The sequence below is a fragment of the Petromyzon marinus genome, chromosome 34 (assembly GCF_048934315.1).
Source record: "Petromyzon marinus isolate PM22_M1 ecotype Great Lakes invasive population chromosome 34, UKy_Petmar_22M1.pri1.0, whole genome shotgun sequence".
Taxonomy (NCBI): Eukaryota; Metazoa; Chordata; class Hyperoartia; order Petromyzontiformes; family Petromyzontidae; genus Petromyzon; species Petromyzon marinus.
This window is the reverse complement of record NC_133700.1, coordinates 3,779,532-3,799,356: the sequence shown is the minus strand read 5'-3', so window position 1 is coordinate 3,799,356 and position 19,825 is coordinate 3,779,532. Positions and strand designations below refer to the sequence as shown.

Sequence of the window (19,825 nt, the reverse complement as noted above, 5' to 3'; positions counted from 1 at the left end):
GTGCTGTCAAATTTGTAAAGCATGCAGATTTTCAAACAGTTAACCAAGCTTTGATCCTATATTTGGATGTCTGGTCCAAGTAGTTTGGTAGGTGCAGCTATGTAAGAAAATCGTAGGTGCCCAGAAGGTGCTTTGCACTCAACTCTCCAGAGTATCGGAGGTTGTGGAGCTTGGTCCAGCTATTGTTGGGAGATGTCCATGAATCGGTCACCTGCTATACAGGAGTACGTGGGTTTGATCCTGGACCCTGGTGATGCCTGTTGTATATTTGGAGCCTACTTGTTCGCTCTCCCCATGTTGGTCGCGTGGATTTTTCTCCAGGGTTCCTGTGGTTTTGTCCTGTTTAGAAACATCCATTTAAATTATTTGGCAGCAACTATAAATGATGGCCATATGCGATGGATAAGATGATGCCGAGTTCTGGACTGGTGGCAATATTGCTTCTAAGGCAGTGTCGAGTGATTTTTGTACCACAGCCCTCTAGATTTGTCTGTGTGGAGTGCACTGTGTGCCCCAATGTGATTCAAGTTACCGAGTCAGATGCAGGTTACAGGAATAGTTTTAGTATTTTTTTTTAGACAATAAAAACGCCAAGTCTGGTATAAAATCTAAATTATCAGTTCACTTGGGATGGTGCCAATATTAATTTTGATCAAACTTGGCGTTTGTTTAAAAACACAAACCCAACATTCTTTACCAATATACAAAATGTGTACATTAATAACATCTACACACTGCATTGAGCACTCGCGCACACAAACCCCATTCCCTTTCAGGGGGACCGCCATTCGCTCACGGCTGGAGGCGCGACGTGAGCGCGTGCTGGAGTCGCGCAATGCTGGCATCAAGAGAGGCCAGGCCGTGGCGGAACGCGCGGTCGTCGCGCGACGTGAACGTCGATGTCGACGCTAGCGACCCAGAGCCCACCGATGAGAAACTCCAGTCAGGCAGCGGCCGCAGCGGCCGCAGCACAGGAGGGGGACGGCACGCGTCGCTCCCCGCGTCGCTCCCCGCGTCGACCTCCTCGCCCCCCGCCTCAGCCCAGCGTTGCACCGACCCTCCCGGGGGGCCCCAGCCGTAACCGGCGCTGCCCGCCTTCGCTAGGGGGGGCGCGATCTCTGAGCCGGGGTAGCTTCCAGCGGCCGAGGGCCACTTGGCTGCTGGGGGAGCAGGGAGCAAGGGAGGAGGGGAGGGCGGGGGCTCGCTGCCCATGGGCCGGACGGGCGCGGGGTCGAGGTAGTCCGTGTCGTCGTGGGTGGTGGACAGCGGCGTGCTCGAGCGGTCCAGATGCGTGGCGACGATGCCTGAGGCCGTAGCGCCCGTGGCGGTCGTGCCGGAGGTTGGCGAAGCTCTCGCAGCTTCTCCCGAGGGCTGATCAGGTGTAATCTGACCCCCGTGACCCTGGCCCCGGTCACCGTAACCCCTACTGGTCTCCACCGTGACACCTTGACCCGTGCCGTCGTTACCGCCAGCGCCGTGAGCTGCACCGCCCATGACGTCCCAGTGGCCCTGACCTCCTCCACCACCACCGCCGTGACTTGCGCCACCCATGCCCCTATCCCAGTGCCGTGCAGAGCCGGAAGCCCCGTGCTGGAGCGGGCCCTGCGGTGCGGGTGTCGGGCGGGCAAGGGGCGGTGCCACGCTGGGGGGCGAGCAGGAGCCTGGCCGCACGGGGGGTTGCCGCACGTCACTGCTCAGCTCCGACAGCAGCCGCGTCATGCTGCCCTGCAGGGTCCTGCTCCGCAAACAAAGACACAGATCCCCCATATAGCTTTACCAGACTGTTGCGGCAAGTGCTGTAATGATGGCCAGCATGGCACACAAGAGAGTAGGTGTAGCCAGGACCACGCCTGACCGCCTTTGTCTCCCCAGTGGCGATGTTTCTACACTGCACCAGGTACTCGCTTGACGCGGAGTCAACCTAGGGGACCGGTTCAGATAATCGTCACTGATGTTAGCTGCGAGCATGAATCAATCTCAGGTCGCCTGGTTCAAAGCATAGCATGCTAACCACTGCGCAACCACTCCCCACAGGCAGAAGCACACATTGGCGTGTGTATCTATACGTGGATGCGTGCCTGTCCATGTATCCACGTGCGGTCCATGTGTGTGCTGCGTCCCTGCATGTTTGTGAATGTCCGTGTGTGGGCGTATGTCCATACACGTGTTCTTGTGTCCTTGCGCATGTGTTTATGCACCTGTATCTGTGTCCGTGCGTTTCCTTATTTCCCTGCAAGAACGACACTGTGTGTGTCGCTGTGCGCATGCGAGAAGTGGACGTGTCTCCCCTGTGGGTGTGCATGTGCGTACGCTGAAAGTTGACGCAACGAGTGCAGCTCCTGCTCCCTCTGCACCAGCGCCGCGCGGAGCCCCTCGGCCTCATCACGCGACGCCTGCAGCTGCTCCCGCACGGAGCGCAGGCAGCACAGCGCCTCGTCCACCTCTGGGGGGAAGGGAGAGGGCACACAGAGGGTCACGGGGAGACATGGTGGGGGACACACACACACGGGGAGACACGGGAAGATGTGGGAAGACACGGACAGGGACACAGGTGATTGCAAGGAGACATGGAGAGACACGACCCAGGGCACGGGGCCTGCGTGTGCAGCTACCACACAGGGTGGCACCTTAAGCTATGCTGTCGCCAAACACCCGAACGGCGGGGCCTGAGATTCGCCACTCGCGACAGTGGCCCTAACGATGACAATCGCCGCTTTTGATTGAGCGCCTTTTTGTGCTGGGGCGTCTTAAGAGCAGCTGTCGCAGTACGCCACAAGGCGACTCCGCACCTGGCCTGCAAACAGGTATCAGTCTGCCGATAGGGGGCAATGATCGCTGCTGTGTGTGTGTGTGTGTGATCTCAATGGGGTCATTTACGGTCTCATTTTAGAATTTGGCAAGAAGAATTTAGCCCATGACGCCAGCAACAAAAGGGCCTATTCTTGCGAATGACGTCAGGATATCTTTAACTTATGATCAACACACCCAGGGATAAGCAGATTCCAACCGCGAACCTCTGCAACAATCGTGGGACACGCCATCGCTGGGCTGCATTATCGTGTCGTTAAACGTGGCCGAAATCGCAGTGGATAAAATCAGGCACGTGGCCCTCCAGGCCGCAGGCCCGGGAGGAGCTCGATAGCAGAGCCCTCGCGTGGTCTCAATCGGCGTGACCTGAACACTAATTCAGTGCTCACAGCGGCGATACACCTCTGCCCGTTCCACATGTGGTTAGCGCGATCGTGTTACGGTCGCGTTGTAAACATTCACGACCACATGGGTGGCAGTGCAGTGGTGAAACTCGTGCATCGCAGCAAGAAGTTGCTGAGTTCCATTGCCAACTTGGGCACAGTTCTGCGTGGCGTTTGTATGTTCTCCCCCTGTTCTGAGTGGGTTTCCTCCGGGTACTCCGGTTTACTTCCACAGCTAAACCCACATGCAGTATAACCGGTGTCGTCCAAAACATCCCCAATGCTGCCAAAAGACCCCGCAAATCACTCAATTGGAATCACAATCAGAAGCAAGATTGCCCACGATTGCGAGAAACTTGACAGGACCCTCCTGAAAAAGAGCGAGGCTTCCCTGGACGAACGAGCGGAGTCACGCCCACTAGGGACGAGCGGCTCGTTTAGTGGGATTCACGCCAACACGACGCACCCTCACGCACACGCGCTGCCTCCTCCTCCCAGTGCGCCGTTCCCAGGCTCTCGGGTCCTCTCGCCTCCGTGCCCCCCACGACGACCCCCACGCCCTCCCTGCCGTTGGGTCCTGGCCCCCCCCATATTCGTCCGAGCTGGCGGGAGAGCTGGTCGTGGCGCCCCCGCTCGGCCTGCGTCTCCGCGCGACTCCGGCTCAGCTGCTCCTGCAGCGCCGCGTTCGCCGCGCGCAGGTGCGCCACTGAAGCGACACGTGAGGGAGACACGTGGGACGCAAGGGACACACGTTAGACGCGAGGGAGACGAGAGAGACGCAGTATGAGGTGGCACGAGATGTGAGGTCGGAGGCACGACACGCGTCTCACCCCACGTGTTGCCAGTCGTGCGACTGGCAGCGCAATGTCATGAGATTAATTTAGAACTCTCGCGGTGAGCCGCAGGATATCGCATCATGTTAGGGAATGACCAGGGAGATGACGTCACAGTGTGACTTGCGAGGTCACTCATTCTCAGCACTAGCGGCACACCGTCTCACACTCTCCGTAAAGAGCATGTGTTTGCAAACCGGTGGCGGTGGTAGCTACTACACTGTACATGCTCTGTAGTCCATTGCTATGGAGGCAACAGCAAGGGTTGGTGGAACACACACATGTTGTGAAACTCCCTTGCCGCTGATGGCACCGAGAAAGTTGTTGAAATTATCCAATGTTAAAACAAGCCACCCTCGGACGCTGCCGGTTTTTGTCCAGTCATTGGTGACGGCACTAAGACCAACAGCTCAGTAAACCCGAGAAGCTGGTGATGATCTCAGCCCGGTCACTACTGGGTGCACAAAAAAAACCACTTAATTTAGCTGAATTACAGTGTTGGTTTGAGACTGTTCTGTGACAGACATTATTCCGAGTAACAGGGCAGGTAGGAAAGAGCTGCTCCTAATGTGTGGATCAGAGGCCACTTGAAGGGATCCCAGAGGTGTCTCTGCAATATCCGCTTCCGTGGGCCGTGCTCTGACACAGTAAGGGGTTCCGCTGCTCTGCAAAAGACCCGTGTGGTTACACCGTCCGTGACGCCGCACCACCGCCAAACGCACGATCGCGTCAAGCCGGGGGAATCGTCGCCGTGTTTCGTAGGGCAGGGGGCATCACTTACACTCGGCGTTCGAGCCAGGGTCCGGCCGCTCCCTGTCACCGCGCTCACGCTCCCTCAGTTGCTGCGACAGCGTCTGCACGCGCCTGCGCACGACACACGCAGTGTACGGAGCGTGCTACTTGGTTTCAAGAGGCACGGCACAAATTCCACACCAGCTGCCCACATGGAATCGCGTCGTCACGAGAACGTAGACAGATGCGCACTTAGAACTCCGACGTCGCACGGCCTTGACCATGACACCCGGGTGTCCAACCCGTGTACTCTGCAAGCGGGTCTCTCCTTGTACACGAGAAGGGCATCACCTCTCAGATGCCCTGCCGAGGGTGTTTGCTGCAAGCTCACCCTTTGGAGCCGTAACGTGGCAGAGAGAGCGAGCAACGACCCAAACGTAACACAATGGTTGTGCAGTCATTGGAGACCGAGCTGAGAGGATCTGCTAGCTGTGGTGAGCGGTATAGCGTGGTGGTGAGTGGTGGATACATTGTGACGCGGTGGTGAGCGATGGTGAGCTGCGGGTACTGGCGAAGTGCTGTGGTGAGCGGTAGCGAGCGGCGGTGAGCAGTAGATACCGGTGGAGCACCGAGTTCTCGCTTCGCATGAGCGCCAGGGTGCGTGAGGGTGACCCCGGCGACCCCATGGGCTGCGGGAGCATTGCCTCTGCCTGCTGGTCGGGCTCCGGCAGGGCCGTCGCCAGCAGCACCACGCTGTGCTCCAGCTCTGCCAGCAGGCGCACGCACGCGCGCACGTCCTGCCGCGCAAGCAGCTCGCGCAGCTGCGCCAAGCCGCGCGTCACCGCCCCCGCTCTCCTCGCCGCCTCCCCGTGGCCCCCCCCAGGCTGCGTGCCCCGCGCCACCGCCTGGTCCGAGCCCACGTCGTCGTCGCGGTCGTCGTCGTCCAGGCCATCCCGCTCGGCTCTCCCGTCTGCGCCGAGCGCCGTCACGGGGCCATGGTGGCCCCACGCCGCTTGCTCCGGGAACCTGCGTGGAGGAGACGGAGCGGACGCGTATGGGGTCACGGGGCGCTCAGTGAGCATCACGGGACGGAACAACGTGCACTCACACACTCTGTAGAGCAGGGGGAGAATATAGCAACTCCACATAGGAGTTGGTAGGCTAAAGCCTACGTGTTAAACTCCACACAGGAAGGCGCACGAGTTGGGAACCAAACTTTGGCCCTTATTGCCGTTAGGCACGAGTGTCACCACTGTGCCGTCACCCGATGTGGTTGCCTTGACAGTGGCCGCACCTGTCCTGGGGCACGTCCTCTTCCCCACTGGCGTCCGTCGTCACTCGGGCCTCCCACTCGGGCTGCAAGGCCATGAAGCGCGCATGGGCCCCGTCAGCCCGCGCCAAGTCGGCCCAGCGGTCCCCGGCCCAGGGCGCGCAACCCTCGGACGCCGGCGGGAGGAGAGAAGGGGCAGTGCCGCGCGGTGCCGTGGCCGGCGTCACGGCAACTGGAGAGGTCGCCGCGGTCACCGTGGCGGTCGCCGTGGAGACGGGGACGTAGGCGGAGTACGCGTGCTCGCTGCTCGTGATTGCCTGCTCGCACGGGGCACAGAGGCGGTGCGCAAAACCGCGGCTCTTCGTTGCCGTTTCTGAATCAGTGGCCGAGCACAGAAACCCAAGGCCCAAAACGCCAAGTGGCCAGCAACCAACAACACTACTGAAGGTGCAATAGAACCCCATGTCTCCCTTGCAAAATAAGCTTATCTCACGAAGCTCTGAGATCAAGGTAATATATGCGATTATTCCTGGCCTCGTATGTCATGTGGCATCTGCACTTGGCCTGGGCTTCATTTAAATCAACTTGGCCTATTATATTTTTAATCACGGTTCTTGAGCAGAGACACAATGCCCCAAACGTCCAAGTGTCCAGCAATAAACTACACTATGAACGTGTAATAGGTAAGAGTGTAATACGTTTCTTAAAATGAGCAAGGTTATTATTGCTAACAACTTGCAGAAAAGAGATGACAGAGGGAGTTGTGCGAGGGAAGAGACTGGAAGTCTGACGTTTAGGAGGTGGGGGCCGATGATGGGCGCATGCGTGTGTGCGTATCCATTTGTACTTGCCTGAGCACGTGCGTGTCCAAGCGTGTATCTGTCCATGTGAGTGCATCAATGTGCATTAGCCTGTGTGCATGTACGTTCATGTGTGCGTGCGCCTATGTGCGGGGGGGAGGGGGTGCGATGGAGAGTTCAATTCCCGCTCATGGCCAAGATGAGTGGGGAACATTTTAATCAGTCCTGGTCTTCTCCTAAGTCGATTACGGCCTTAAATGACTAACTGGGTAGCGTGCAAACATCAGCATTGGGAACATGAAGACGTCCGGGCGTGGTGCTGGCCACACAGCCCCCTTTGCGTGCCGTTCCGGCCTTCGTCGGCCCTCACAGCACTCGCCCCCGAACACCCTAGACAGGCCACACGGGGTGGGTATCTTTGTCTTTGCGCGCTTGTCCCCGAGCACGCGTGCGCCTGTGTCGACGTGCATGCTCACTCGGGGACTGCTGCTGTACGAGTGCCCTGGCATGGCGGGCGGCGTTGTGGGCTTGGTGGCGGGTAACGGGGCACGTGGCGGCGAGGCGAGCGTGGGCGTGGAGGAGGCGAGACGTCCGTTGAACGCCGTGCTCCCACCAGCCGCCACTGAGAAGCGAAGCGGGCACAAACCACGTGGTGGCGTTAACGGCGCAACACAAAAAATATTTTCTTGCCGTTGGTTACATGCCTAGACCTGACATGCAGCTGCATTTACATTCTATAATTAGAATTTGTAACATGCGCAGTTTCCGTTCTATCTCGAGGAGAGAATTATTGAAAGGCACGGGAAAGCTAACCCACTTGTTGTACTGCCATCACACCATGTGAATAAGCCAGGAGAAGGAGACCTTGACGCCCACAGGTTAGGGAGGGAGCTTCACAAATTGAGTGATCCATCAACCCTCTCTGCCTTTAGTGCTCAATTACAAGCTTGCACCGTGAGCCGTGATCTATCCACTGCTAGCTCAAGGCCTACCCAAGCCGTCACAATCCCTCAGTCCTGAGAGGCAACGTTCCCTCGAGTGCACTCCCTCCCTCAGCTGCCTCTCCATCACGAATCTCGTTATTCTGCAACCACCGCTTCTAAACCAAATGTTTTCATTTTCATTGAATTATGAAGTTTCCTTTGCAATTGGACGATGGTTGCTTCCTAAATACATGAATATTTCATTAATCTGAATGTCACAAGGGTTAATCAACAGTCCCGCATCTGGTACAAACAAGCAATATATGTGTGGGTATATAAAAAATATAATTTTGCACGTAAGTTTTCCAATAATATAATCATTGTCCACTTCGTGGCTGGAGAATGAATCAGGTCGAATTGGTTCTGCATGCAGAAACAGCAAATCATAGTCTCCACAGGTGCAAATGATTGAATCTCACAGGTGATGGGTCAAATCAACCAATGGGCTGGAAGCAGTGATTAGCCCAAGTCTGCCCAGTTAGGAGGATGCACTGCGAGAGAGGTTGCAGCAACTGGAGCACGGCAGCACGATGGACCAGGAGGACATCAGGTGGTCAGTCAGGGACAAGAACTATACAAGATTAGGGTGTCCTATGGGTATGAGAGCCGAATAGGGTTACCCCTCTGTGTTCAGGGAGTTTGGTGGGGGGAGCCAACTGAGGAGCAGAGGTGAGCGAGTACGGGAGTGGTTGGGCGTGGGCCAGAGTCCCCAAGTGCCTGCTTTGGGTGTCCTGCTATGTATCTAATGTTGAACTTCTTTCACGTGTAATCTCGGAATGCTGTTACCACCATCGCACCCCAATCGTGGTACATACCCGAAGACGTCTTGGTTTAAAATTTGATACACAAATGGGGGGCAAGGGTCCCGAGGACCCCCACATGGGCCCTGGGGCTTCGCACCCGAGCCTCCTGTGAGACTGTATCAAGATTTTTTATTAAATAATTTGGGGAATTTTATCGAGCTTGGATCACAATGGGTAGGAGCCTAGAGTGTGTGGGTCTACGTGAGTCCATTGCCTCTGTTTCTATGTGCGCCTCTGCATAAGTCTATGGGCATTACTGTTAGCCCCTGCGTCCGTCAGTTTGTGGGTCCTCTGCAATTCTATGGGTCTGTCAGTCTATCGGTCCTCTGTAATTCTCTGGGTCTCTTTTAGTCTATGGTCCTCTGCAATTCTCTGGGTCTCATGGCAGTCCATGGGTCCACTAAATATGGGTCTCAATAGCAGAGTATGGGTCCAAATGTAAATCTAAGAACTTACAGCCCTTTGTCAATCCACCGCTGAATATAAGAGACATTACCCATGTAGTGTTGGTCATGGGGGTGTTTGACCAATGGTTTACCATGGCTGATCCATGCAGGATATATTGGCTTATTACAGCAGACTCCTATTATTGAAGGATATATCCCCGCCTGTTTAAAAGTACCGAAGTTCTGCTCCACCATGGCGCAGTGTTATTGCGGCCACAGCCCTTGATACCACCACCACCACACCTCACCGCGACCAACGCGTTCTACCCCCTCCACCAGATAGCGCAGCTGCTACACAGTCAACATAGCGACCTCAAATATCTACCCTGAAACCATCCCACCACCTGCTCTAGGACTTCCCCCTTGGTGGCTGGGACTCAGAGACCATTATCTCGGTAACTGGCCCTCATGCGGGCTCCATACATGCTCTACCAAGCGGAACCTTTTCTGCCCAAGCATATCTACAGTGAGGGAAAAAAGTATTTGATCCCCTGCTGATTTTGTACGTTTGCCCACTGACAAAGAAATGATCAGTCTATAATTTTAATGGTAGGTTTATTTGAACAGTGAGAGACATAATAACAACAATAAAATCCAGAAAAACGCATGTCAAAAATGTTATAAATTGATTTGCATTTTAATGAGGGAAATAAGTATTTGACCCCGTTGCAAAACATGACTTAGTACTTGGTGGCAAAACCCTTGTTGGCAATCACAGAGGTCAGACGTTTCTTGTAGTTGGCCACCAGGTTTGCACACATCTCAGGAGGGATTTTGTCCCACTCCTCTTTGCAGATCTTCTCCAAGTCATTAAGGTTTCGAGGCTGACGTTTGGCAACTCGAACCTTCAGCTCCCTCCACAGATTTTCTATGGGATTAAGGTCTGGAGACTGGCTAGGCCACTCCAGGACCTTAATGTGCTTCTTCTTGAGCCACTCCTTTGTTGCCTTGGCCGTGTGTTTTGGGTCATTGTCATGCTGAAATACCCATCCACGACCCATTTTCAATGCCCTGGCTGAGGGAAAGAGGTTCTCACCCAAGATTTCACCGTACATGGCCCCGTCCATCGTCCCTTTGATGCGGTGAAGTTGTCCCGTCCCCTTAGCAGAAAAACACCCCCAAAGCATAATGTTTCCATCTCCATGTTTGAAGGTGGGGATGGTGTTCTTGGGGTCATAGGCAACATTCCTCCTCCTCCAAACACAGCGAGTTGAGTTGATGCCAAAGAGCTCCATTATGGTCTCATCTGACCACAACACTTTCACCCAGTTGTCCTCTGAATCATTCAGATGTTCATTGGCAAACTTCAGACGGGCATGTATATGTGCTTTCTTGAGCAGGGGGACCTTGCGGGCGCTGCAGAATTCCAGTCCTTCACAGCGTAGTGTGTTACCAATTGTTTTCTTGGTGACTATGGTCCCAGCTGCGTTGAGATCATTGACAATATCCTCCCGTGTAGTTCTGGGCTGATTCCTCACCGTTCTCATGATCATTGCAACTCCACGAGGTGAGATCTTGCATGGAGCTCCAGGCCGAGGGAGATTGACAGTTCTTTTGTGTTTCTTCCATTTGCGAATAATCGCACCAACTGTTGTCACCTTCTCACCAAGCTGCTTGGCAATGGTCTTGTAGCCAATTCCAGCCTTGTTTAGGTCTACAATCTTGTCCCTGACATCCTTGGAGAGCTCTTTGGTCTTGGCCATGGTGGAGAGTTTGGAATCTGATTGATTGATTGCTTCTGTGGACAGGTGTCCTTTATACAGGTAACAAGCTGAGATTAGGAGCACTCCCTTTAAGAGTGTGCTCCTAATCTCAGCTCGTTACCTGTATAAAAGACACCTGGGAGCCAGAAATCTTTCTGATTGAGAGGGTGTCAAATACTTATTTACGTCATTAAAATGCAAATCAATTTATAACATTTTTGACATGCGTTTTTCTAGATCTTTTTGTTGTTATTCTGTCTCTCACTGTTCAAATAAACCTACCATTAAAATTATAGACTGATAATTTCTTTGTCAGTGGGCAAACGTACAAAATCAGCAGGGGATCAAATACTTTTTTTCCCTCACTGTACAACACTCCTACTTGTGCTGGTGTCAGACAACCCAGAACAGTCTGGGTGTGCCTATCAATGCAACCATCTTCCTTTAACACAGTTACGTCATGACACACAGCACATGACGGCGAAGCGCAAGTACATATCCAATCCTCTGCCCCCCCCCCCTTCACGGTTCTATGAATAATTATTAGCACTTACAAGTCTCTTTCTTGATGGCGGGGGCACTCGTCCTCCGGGGCTCTGCATGGGCCTTGCCGACTCCATCCGTTCGCGTCCTTGACAGCGACCTCTTAGCCCGAGGCCTTGAGGGGCCACCGGCAGAGGACTTGGCGGGGCGACGCTGGGACATGGCCCCCTGCGGCCCTGCATCATCACGCAGCAGGGAGGAACAATGTTACAGTTAGACACCAAGAAAAAAAAGTGGCTCTAACACCACTATGTAAGGTTTTCGCCATCATGCTGTAACATTACACTCCGGTGTTTTCAGGATGTACCGCGAGTTGTTCGGAACTATGTCTGGCGTAACGCACATAGAATAGGCCGCATGTTGGGCTAGGAGTATAACTACAAACGAGAGCTAAAGTTTCCCTTGAACGCTCCCTGGGTTAGGAGCTCTTGGGGAGCTGTTCATTCGCTATGGTGGTGTTATAAATGGAGGACGGTGAAACTGTAAGTCCGTGTGTGTTTGTGTCACCGTGCATGAGTGTTCCGCGCTGTGTCCCGGAAGCATCTGCCAGCAAGTGGAGCAAAGCATCAAACGTGCTCAGAGAAAGTGAATGAATGTATTGACTTTTAGGAGTGCTGTGGCAGCGCTCTTATGACAGCACGGGAGTGACTGTCATATTAAATGAATATCCGCTGCAGCGATGTTACTTCAGCGAGACGCCGAAGTCACTTTAAATGGGTTGGTCAGGAGGATAACAGAGCTCTGGTTCATCTTATTCAGCATCTGGTCATGTTAGATGTTAAACACACATGGCCAAAAGTTGTTTTAACATTACTACCAAATCAACAGACCCCTAATCTCACCTAGATGTCCACCCGGTTAAGTTGTACCTTCCTGGGCTTGGTTGCTAGGCCGCAGCGGGTACAAGGAGAGAAGATGCAGGCAGGAGAGGGTGGCAATAGAGGAGATGGAGTGAGATGTTTGGCCTACACTAACTGCCTTGTGTGTTTGCTGTTGATATGATGATGATTAGGAGCGTGCTTTGTGATTTTGGCCTAGACAGAGGAATTTCTGAAGGGAAAAGGTTGGCAATGAAAGCCAGGATGCCCTGGTCAGAGTGTTCTCAGGAGTAAGCGTGAAGGTTGGTGACCAGAGTGACGGGGCGCTCTGGTAACAGTCAACGCAGTACTCACGTGAGGGCTCTGTGAGCAGGAAGTCCTGGAGCAGAGCAGCGCAGCGATCCAAGCCACGGTGAATCACAGCCACCTGCGGGAGGAGACGCACAATTACAGTACAAGTTAGATTATTAAACATTTACCACATTCAATTGAGGGCGACCCAAGTAAAGGAAGGGGTTAAGCTGGTGTCATTCACAGAAAGAGGTGGAAAACTCTCATTGGGCCCTGTCGTCCATAAAGAGAAGACGGGAGGGAACAAAAGACAACATTTTGCAAATCTATCAGCATCGGGACTTGGACCACCGTGCTGAACTCCCCCGCATAACGGCTCAACTTTTGCCAACCTCTCATAATAAGAGCAACCTTTCTCAATTAAGGAAACCTGATACATTTATCTGCTACAACTTTTAAAGTGATGTTTTGTTGCTCGGCAACAAAAAAGACAACACAGATAGGCACAAGGGCGGAATTGGCCACAAGGCAAGAAAATTGTGTGTCATTTTCACGAATGGCAAGCAGTGGATTCTCACACGCACAGTTCAACAAAAAAACTGGAACTCTTTTTAACTCAACGGGACCACATGTAACGCACTCTCTCGTCGTCAAAGAACGGAGCGCGTCTGAGAGGGACGTCCACTGAGGAGATTGAGTGATGAGCGTTGAATTGTTGCATCGTAGGATCGTGAAGGATGGTGGTGGTGGCTTGGGGGCCTTCATCCAGCAGGGGATTGATGGTGGCAGGTGATGATGATTGAGCACTCATGAGGACCATTGGGACAGCCAATAAAAATAGGTGGGCCAATTAAATTGAAAGATCCATTTGGGCAAATTAGGATTCATCCACCAGTCACAGCACGCCCAGCGCTTGGGGTCAGTTGGACAATTATTAAATCTGTCGCACCTGGTCCTCGGACTCGGTGGAGTAGAGCGAGTATCCCGAGTCTGGCGACACGGCCCTCCTGCCCAGGCTGCTCGACCTGCACACACAAGGTCAGGGGATCTTAATAACAAAAGCGCCGCCACTGCCACACATCAAAATATTTATTTATACTGGAGTAATCCGATGAGCTATAAAACACTTTTTCACAGATGACAGTGGGCACTCACTCCAGAGTCGCGAGGAGGAACCACTAACCAGCAGGAAGGTACCAGCCACACGGTGAGGAGCTATTACCAAATGTTGGCATTGCTCTGCGGTCCTATTTTATGTTAAGGTGTTTTCAGCCTATTAATGAGTCTCTATGTGTGGGAAGAAGCCTAAATGCCCAGAAAGATGGACATTAGTCGACATTTTGCTGTACTACCACCATGTGAACAAGGGTGTGGCAACTTGACACCCACAGGAATAATCATAATTCAGACTTATACATGTACAGCACCCTTCAAGAGTGGAGTATTCGCTCCCTCTCATGGACTCTATATGTGAGGAGGAACCGCAGACAAGCGGGCAGGAGCAGCCACACGATGATCCAGCATCAACTGGTCAAGCTCTTCGGTTCTCTCTATATAAAGATGCTATGGTCTAATTTAATGTTAATACACGTTGGAGGAAACCGGGGCACCCAGAGACAACCCACTTGTGCAAGAGGACAACACTCCAGATTTAAAGCTTTCGTGACTGCAAGGATCCATACTCTTCGGTAAAGCAACCATTGGAAAGATGTTCTAAATCGAACCAAACATCAAACTAATTTTCAATGGTACAGTATATTTTTCAAGTAGTGGTACCCCAAACTTTCGCAGCTCTTAAAAATTCCCTTTTCACACCATCAATAGGTAAACTCCCCCTCCCCCCCGCGCCAACCGGCATGTTCACCCGCATGTACACCACCTCTACACCGTTCATCATGCTAAGTCGGCTAATCAACTGCTATTTTTTTTGCTAATTCCTTTGTCAAGGCACCTTGTTTCCTCGCACACAGCTTAAAGGTCGCGGTCTGAGCGTGGCTGTGTTTCACTCCAGCGCTGTCCTCGAGACAGTCTGGTCCCTTCACCTGATGAAGGCCGCTTGTGTTGTGGCCGAAACGTCGTGATTTTTGTTGTTTTATTTTTTACCTACGTGACTTTACCGAATAGAACCAAAGAGTAAGGACAACACTCGATCCCATGTAGACGAAAACGGGTGGAGTCCACGTTTTTGCTGTACCGCATTCTCCTGGCTCCTCCTTGACGCTCACCCACGGGAAAGGAGCTTCGCATCATCTGTGATCCACCAACCCTCGCTGCTGCCTATAATCCACTGCTGGATTACAGGCACCAGCCTTGTATGACAGTCTCTGAGCTGCAGTCAACCAATGATCATGGCGATTAGATGTACTGTCTGATGTGGCTGATATTCACAATTGCACCCAATAAAAAAAGCCCACGTCTACAGCTACCACCACCCGGCTTAACACGTAGCAGGTTTTCACAGCTAATATTTACGACTCATATTTTTTTGGGGGTTAGGCCACTAAGTGATCTGGCCAAATCTGTGCAGTGGCCAAGTGACGGGTCTGCAAGGCTGAGCCGCGCATCCACCTCCGCTTGCAGCCCCTGTGCTTGGGGGGTCCGCTGAGCCTGCCAGACGACACCATCTACACATGGGACAAGGACAAAAGATCCCCCCCACCCCGTGTGGCCATCAACAGATTGTTTGTATCGTTAACAAGTAGCGTCTAATGAAGGCCGGCAAGGCAAACGCGGGGGTGGGTGGGTGGCCAGCACCACGCCCGGCCACCTTTAACTCCACATTGGCAATGATTACACATTTCACCAGGTACTCATTTATCGCTGCTGCTGTAATTGCTACTGCTTATCACTATGCTGATTACACTACTGCTAATGCTGATGATACTACTACTGCTAATGGTATTTCCGCTGATACTACTAATGTTGCTGCTGTTACGACCTCTGCAAATGCTGATGCTCCTGATGATACGACTGTTCATGATGCCGATACTACTGTTAACGCTGCTTCTTTACGATACTGCTAATGCACCTGCTGATGGTACTAATGCTGCTGATGATACCGATGAGAGACTGCTTATGCTGCCTCTGACGATGATAATGATAAAAACCGGTGCTAGTGCTGCTGCTGATGGTGGTGGCGATGCGAACTCACCTGGCCAAGCGGCCTGTGTCCCCCTGCGGCCCTCGGCATTGCGGGCGAGACGAGGCCCCGGGCAGACGAGAATGGGGGGCACGGCGGGGGGCCACACGGGAGAGGAGGCAGAGACAGACGGCTAAGGGGGGGAGGGGAGACGGAGCGAGAGAGATCAGAGGGGAAGGGAAGGAGAGAAGAGAGAGCAGAGGAGGGGAGAGGGCAAGCGTGTAGGGAATCGGAGGGTGTACAGATGACTCTAGAGTAGGGCTGTATATAGAGGGGAAGAGTACGTATTTGAGAGTGTTGTACAGAATAGGGAGTGTGTATACACTAGGGGTGTATTGACTAGTGGCGAGTATAGAAGCAGTTGTGTATAGAGTGGCGTGTATAGTTGTGTATATACTAGGAGTGGTGTGTATAGTTGTGTATGTGTATATACTAGGAGTGGTATGTATAGTTGTGCATGTGTATAGAGTAGGAGTGGTGTGTATAGTTGTGTATGTGTATATACTAGGAGTGGTGTGTATAGTTGTGCATGTGTATAGAGTAGGAGTTGTGTGTATAGTTGTGTATGTGTATATACTAGGAGTGGTGTGTATAGTTGTGTATGTGTATAGAGGAGTGGCGTGTATAAGTTGTGTATGTGTATAGAGTAGCAGTGCAACTATGGTATAGCATAGAGTTGCAGAGAGTAGGATCGGTGATGCAGCAGCAGCAGCACCCAGAGGCGCGCACGTAGCCGGACACTTTCTCCCTGCACCTCGCCGCCGCCTCCTCTAACCGCACGGGGGGACTCCCCTTCTTCTCAGTCGGTCGGCAGCTGTGACTTGCCGCGAAGGAAGCGCGTTCCTCCCCATTCACGCGCGCCTCACTCAGTCTCCTCAAGAGGTTCAGCTCGGCGCGGCCACAGCGCAGCGCCCACTTGAATCAACCGCCAGCTGAGCCGCACCACTCCCCTACTGACCCCCCCCGCCTCTTATAACCTCCGATCCTGACGTCACCGAAAAGTAGTTCCTCCCCCGATTGTGGTGGGGGGTTTCTTCTAAAATCGCCACAGAAGTTTTAGTCGAGTCGAGCGCGCGGTGTAAGTTTTTGTTTTTTTTATTGATGAACGCGGCTTTTTTGTATTTTCGAGTGAGCGACGTTTGTGTCCTGCCGGGGTGGGAAGTGGTGGAAGGCGCATTGATATTAATCTGCCGGGTCACGTGATTTGGGGGGGGTGGGAGAGGGGTGGGAGAGGGGCGGGGGGGGGCGTCCCGCCAAAATCGAGCGCGGCTCGCGCCAGGGGGTGGGGTGGAAGGGGGAGGGGTCGCGTTGTGACGTCATCTCCCGCCAATCCCCGCCTCTCCCCGCGCGCGCCTCGTGGCGTCCGTCGCCGTGGCAACAGTCCGCGCACGCACGGCTGTGAACCCCTTAGCAGTGAGTGCCCTACCTGGTCACAGGCCGCTTCAGACCTTATTGCTCACCCCTTATACATCCCAACGTTTATCCTACAAAGTCCCATCACAAGGGTGAAACGCAAACAAATAGACAATAAAACATCTGGTTTTTTTTGCCCGCATTTAACGGCTGTTACGCCGCATGGACCTGAAAACTCAATTTCCCTGTACCAGAATATGAGTATGCACTACACTACTATACCTGTAAACTCCTTATCAGTGCCTAACTTATTACAAACCAATTCAGACCTTATTGGTCACCCCGTGCCCCTTATAAATCTCAACGTTCGTCCTACAAAATCCCATCACGAGGGAGAAACACAAACAAAACAGATAGACATTTTTTTTAATTGTGCCCGTTTTAAAACGTATGTACGCCGTATGGAGCTGAAAACTCAATGTCCCTGTACAAGAATGCGGGGTAAGCCGTATGGGTTGACACGGTATGCGCACGTGCCCATTCACATTCACGATCTGAATACGTGTAATGTATTTTTAGACTGCAAAGAGGAATTCGATGAGTTGTAAATATTTTTTTTCACAGGATGTCTAGCAAGGGGCGCTGGAAAATAAAGTTTCAGAAACAAACAGTACAGACATACGCTGGAAAATAAGAGTTTGAATCACGGCCGTAGCCATGGAGTCAACATTGGGGTGGACCAATTCGTCCAGGGTGTCTGGGGGTCCCAACCCAGAAAAAATATCTACATTTGAAAACTAATTTCCTGCCTAAAATATAAAAAAAATATTCACTTACACATGGGATGAACTTTTTATTTATTTTTGACAATGTCTAATAGTGTATTGTATTGCATTACTCTGTTTTTTTACTTTTTTTTACCGTTTCTTGTTTCATTGTATGTAATGGCAGAGATTAGGGATAAATAAAGTACAATCATAACCACAATCAAATAGACATAAATCTATGCATTGATTTCTATGAAGACAAGTCCAGATAGCATAGCAATTATTTTCTTTATAGTAATATATTGAGCACCCCACCCCCCTCTCTGCTGCTGCCGGACCATTGCGGGACCCCCAGTTATTGGAACCTGCACAGTATTCACATTGACACGGGATGTCACCTTCGTTCTGTCATCTATTTCGTTTTAATAATAGGCGCACCTGGGGTGGTCGCGCATAGGGTACCCAAGGAGAAAATATTTGCTATTGTTGTTGTGATCTAAGCTAGCCTCTGTTGACCTTTGTCCTCCCGTCCCTCGCCCCTCCGCTCCTTCGCGTCTCTCCCCTGCCCATTCATGACCCCTAAAGTTACCCCTCTATCGCTATTCATCATTCCTCAATGCGTGCACACCCCCGCCATCTAAATTATTCTACTCTTATAGGAATAGGTTTTACCCTTTTAACTGGCACAAAAACTGACACCTTTATTCAAGGCATCATGTTTGCAATAACCACAACACAAGCAGTCAAAATGCAAACAAACATGATGCCTTGAATAAAGGTGTCAGTTTTTGTGCCAGTTAAAATGGTAAAACCTATTCCTATATCTTGTTACTGGCAAAGGAGGTCTCATAATGTAAATATTCTACTCTTGTCACCGTTTTGTAAACTATGTCAAGCGCCCCGAGTTGAAGGCGCTCTATATAAAATACAATTCAAATTCGATGTAGAGAGGGGGGGGGTCTATTTAAAAATGTGTACATTTGGGAGGATGAATACGTGGAATCCGTGAAAGCAATAATTTGCTGATTAATGCCTGGGTTGCGGTTCTTGAGTTTCTCTGTGGTCATTTTTGTTGTTGTTGTTGTCGTTGTGCAGGACACGCGGATGAGTTTGATTCTCGGCAATGGGAACTGGCCACATCGAGTGCACGATCAAATGTGAGTGGATTGTTTGTGTTGTGCGGCAATTGGCTGAGAGCATCAACTCCGTCCAGTCGTCCCTGAGCTGCTTCTCTTTATGGCCTTGCCTCACCAGTGTTAGACCAGCGAACACCAAAAGGCGAACAGCACATAGGTAATGCAAATATCAAAGCATGAATAGCTCGGGTTGAGCAGTTATATGTATGTTAATATCTCTGTTTTATCCTAAAGCATTATAGGGCAATCAGTTTCAAAGCCAATGCATATATTATAATATATATGCTCTGATAATTATCAGAGCATGTTTGTTTGTATGTATATTCACCACGAATACGTATGGTTAATGCGGACTTGATTCCATGAAAAGGGTATCTATTTGGTCTTTGAACATCCTAACACCTGTCGTATTGCCAGAAAGGATAAAACCTACTCTTATTTTTTTCATCCTCTGATGCTTTCGGCGTCTTGAGAGCAAGCATCGGAAATCGGTGCGCCCGGTGTCACGTCGTCCAAACGTCCTGCAGGTGGCGCTGTTGCCCTTTACAGGAGATGAGGCACTTTTCCACAGACGCACCGAGAGTCGTGCACACATTCTCCGTCATCAATGGAAAATTAAAGACAAGCCACCTCCGATTAGCACGGCTGGCCACATACGGTGCGAAAGAAGTTCAACTTACACACATGGGAGTGCGATTGTGGCCATGCAACCAAAACTATGGGCCATTCAGAAAGCCACTGCAGTCTGCGCTCCTCCTAAGCAAAGCTACACAAGCTGTCGTAGCCAGCAGACCTCAACATTGCCATTTATCTTATAAACACATTGCCACACACAAGGATAGAATAGAGCTTAGGTCGCTGTCGCTGATATTAGTAATTATGTAATATTAGCGATGGCGAACTAATCTCTGGGGCCTCGGAGGTCATAATGTTGAGTTAGCAGCGCTGAAATCCTGGGGTTGAATCCAAGGAGTCCCCTCCAGCCACGACGAGAGGGCTTCAGGAGAAAGTTCGTGT

The 19,825-nt window shown here is 51.8% G+C and overlaps 1 protein-coding gene across 2 annotated transcripts; it reads right to left on the bottom strand.

The window, feature by feature from the left end:
• Positions 1–543: 543 nt before the first annotated feature.
• LOC116948601 (uncharacterized) lies at positions 544–16,706 on the bottom strand. 2 transcript variants are annotated; one of them, XM_032965428.2, is made up of 13 exons: positions 16,268–16,706; positions 15,565–15,685; positions 14,982–15,037; positions 13,363–13,438; positions 12,477–12,549; positions 11,316–11,480; positions 7,303–7,448; positions 6,051–6,343; positions 5,375–5,782; positions 4,806–4,888; positions 3,658–3,897; positions 2,311–2,443; positions 544–1,735 (listed from the first exon to the last, which is right to left on the bottom strand). In XM_032965428.2, exons 2-13 carry the CDS (start codon positions 15,601–15,603, stop codon positions 793–795), a joined length of 2,655 nt encoding a protein of 884 aa, XP_032821319.2. In that variant the 5' UTR covers positions 15,604–15,685; positions 16,268–16,706; the 3' UTR covers positions 544–792. The 2 variants fall into 2 exon arrangements, with proteins under 2 accessions (XP_032821319.2, XP_075927753.1); XM_076071638.1 differs by having other exon boundaries at positions 16,307–16,706.
• Between the last annotated feature and the right edge of the window lie 3,119 nt (positions 16,707–19,825).

Excerpts from the sequence above, each read along its gene's own strand:
- LOC116948601 (XM_032965428.2), bottom strand. The coding sequence starts at position 15,603 with ATGCCGAGGGCCGCAGGGGGACACAGGCCGCTTGGCCAG. Across the intron at positions 5,783-6,050 it reads GAGGACGTGCCCCAGGACAG|GTTCCCGGAGCAAGCGGCGT; the intron begins GTGCGGCCACTG and ends TCCTCCACGCAG. Across the intron at positions 4,889-5,374 it reads GAGAACTCGGTGCTCCACCG|GCGCGTGCAGACGCTGTCGC; the intron begins GTATCTACTGCT and ends TGTCGTGCGCAG.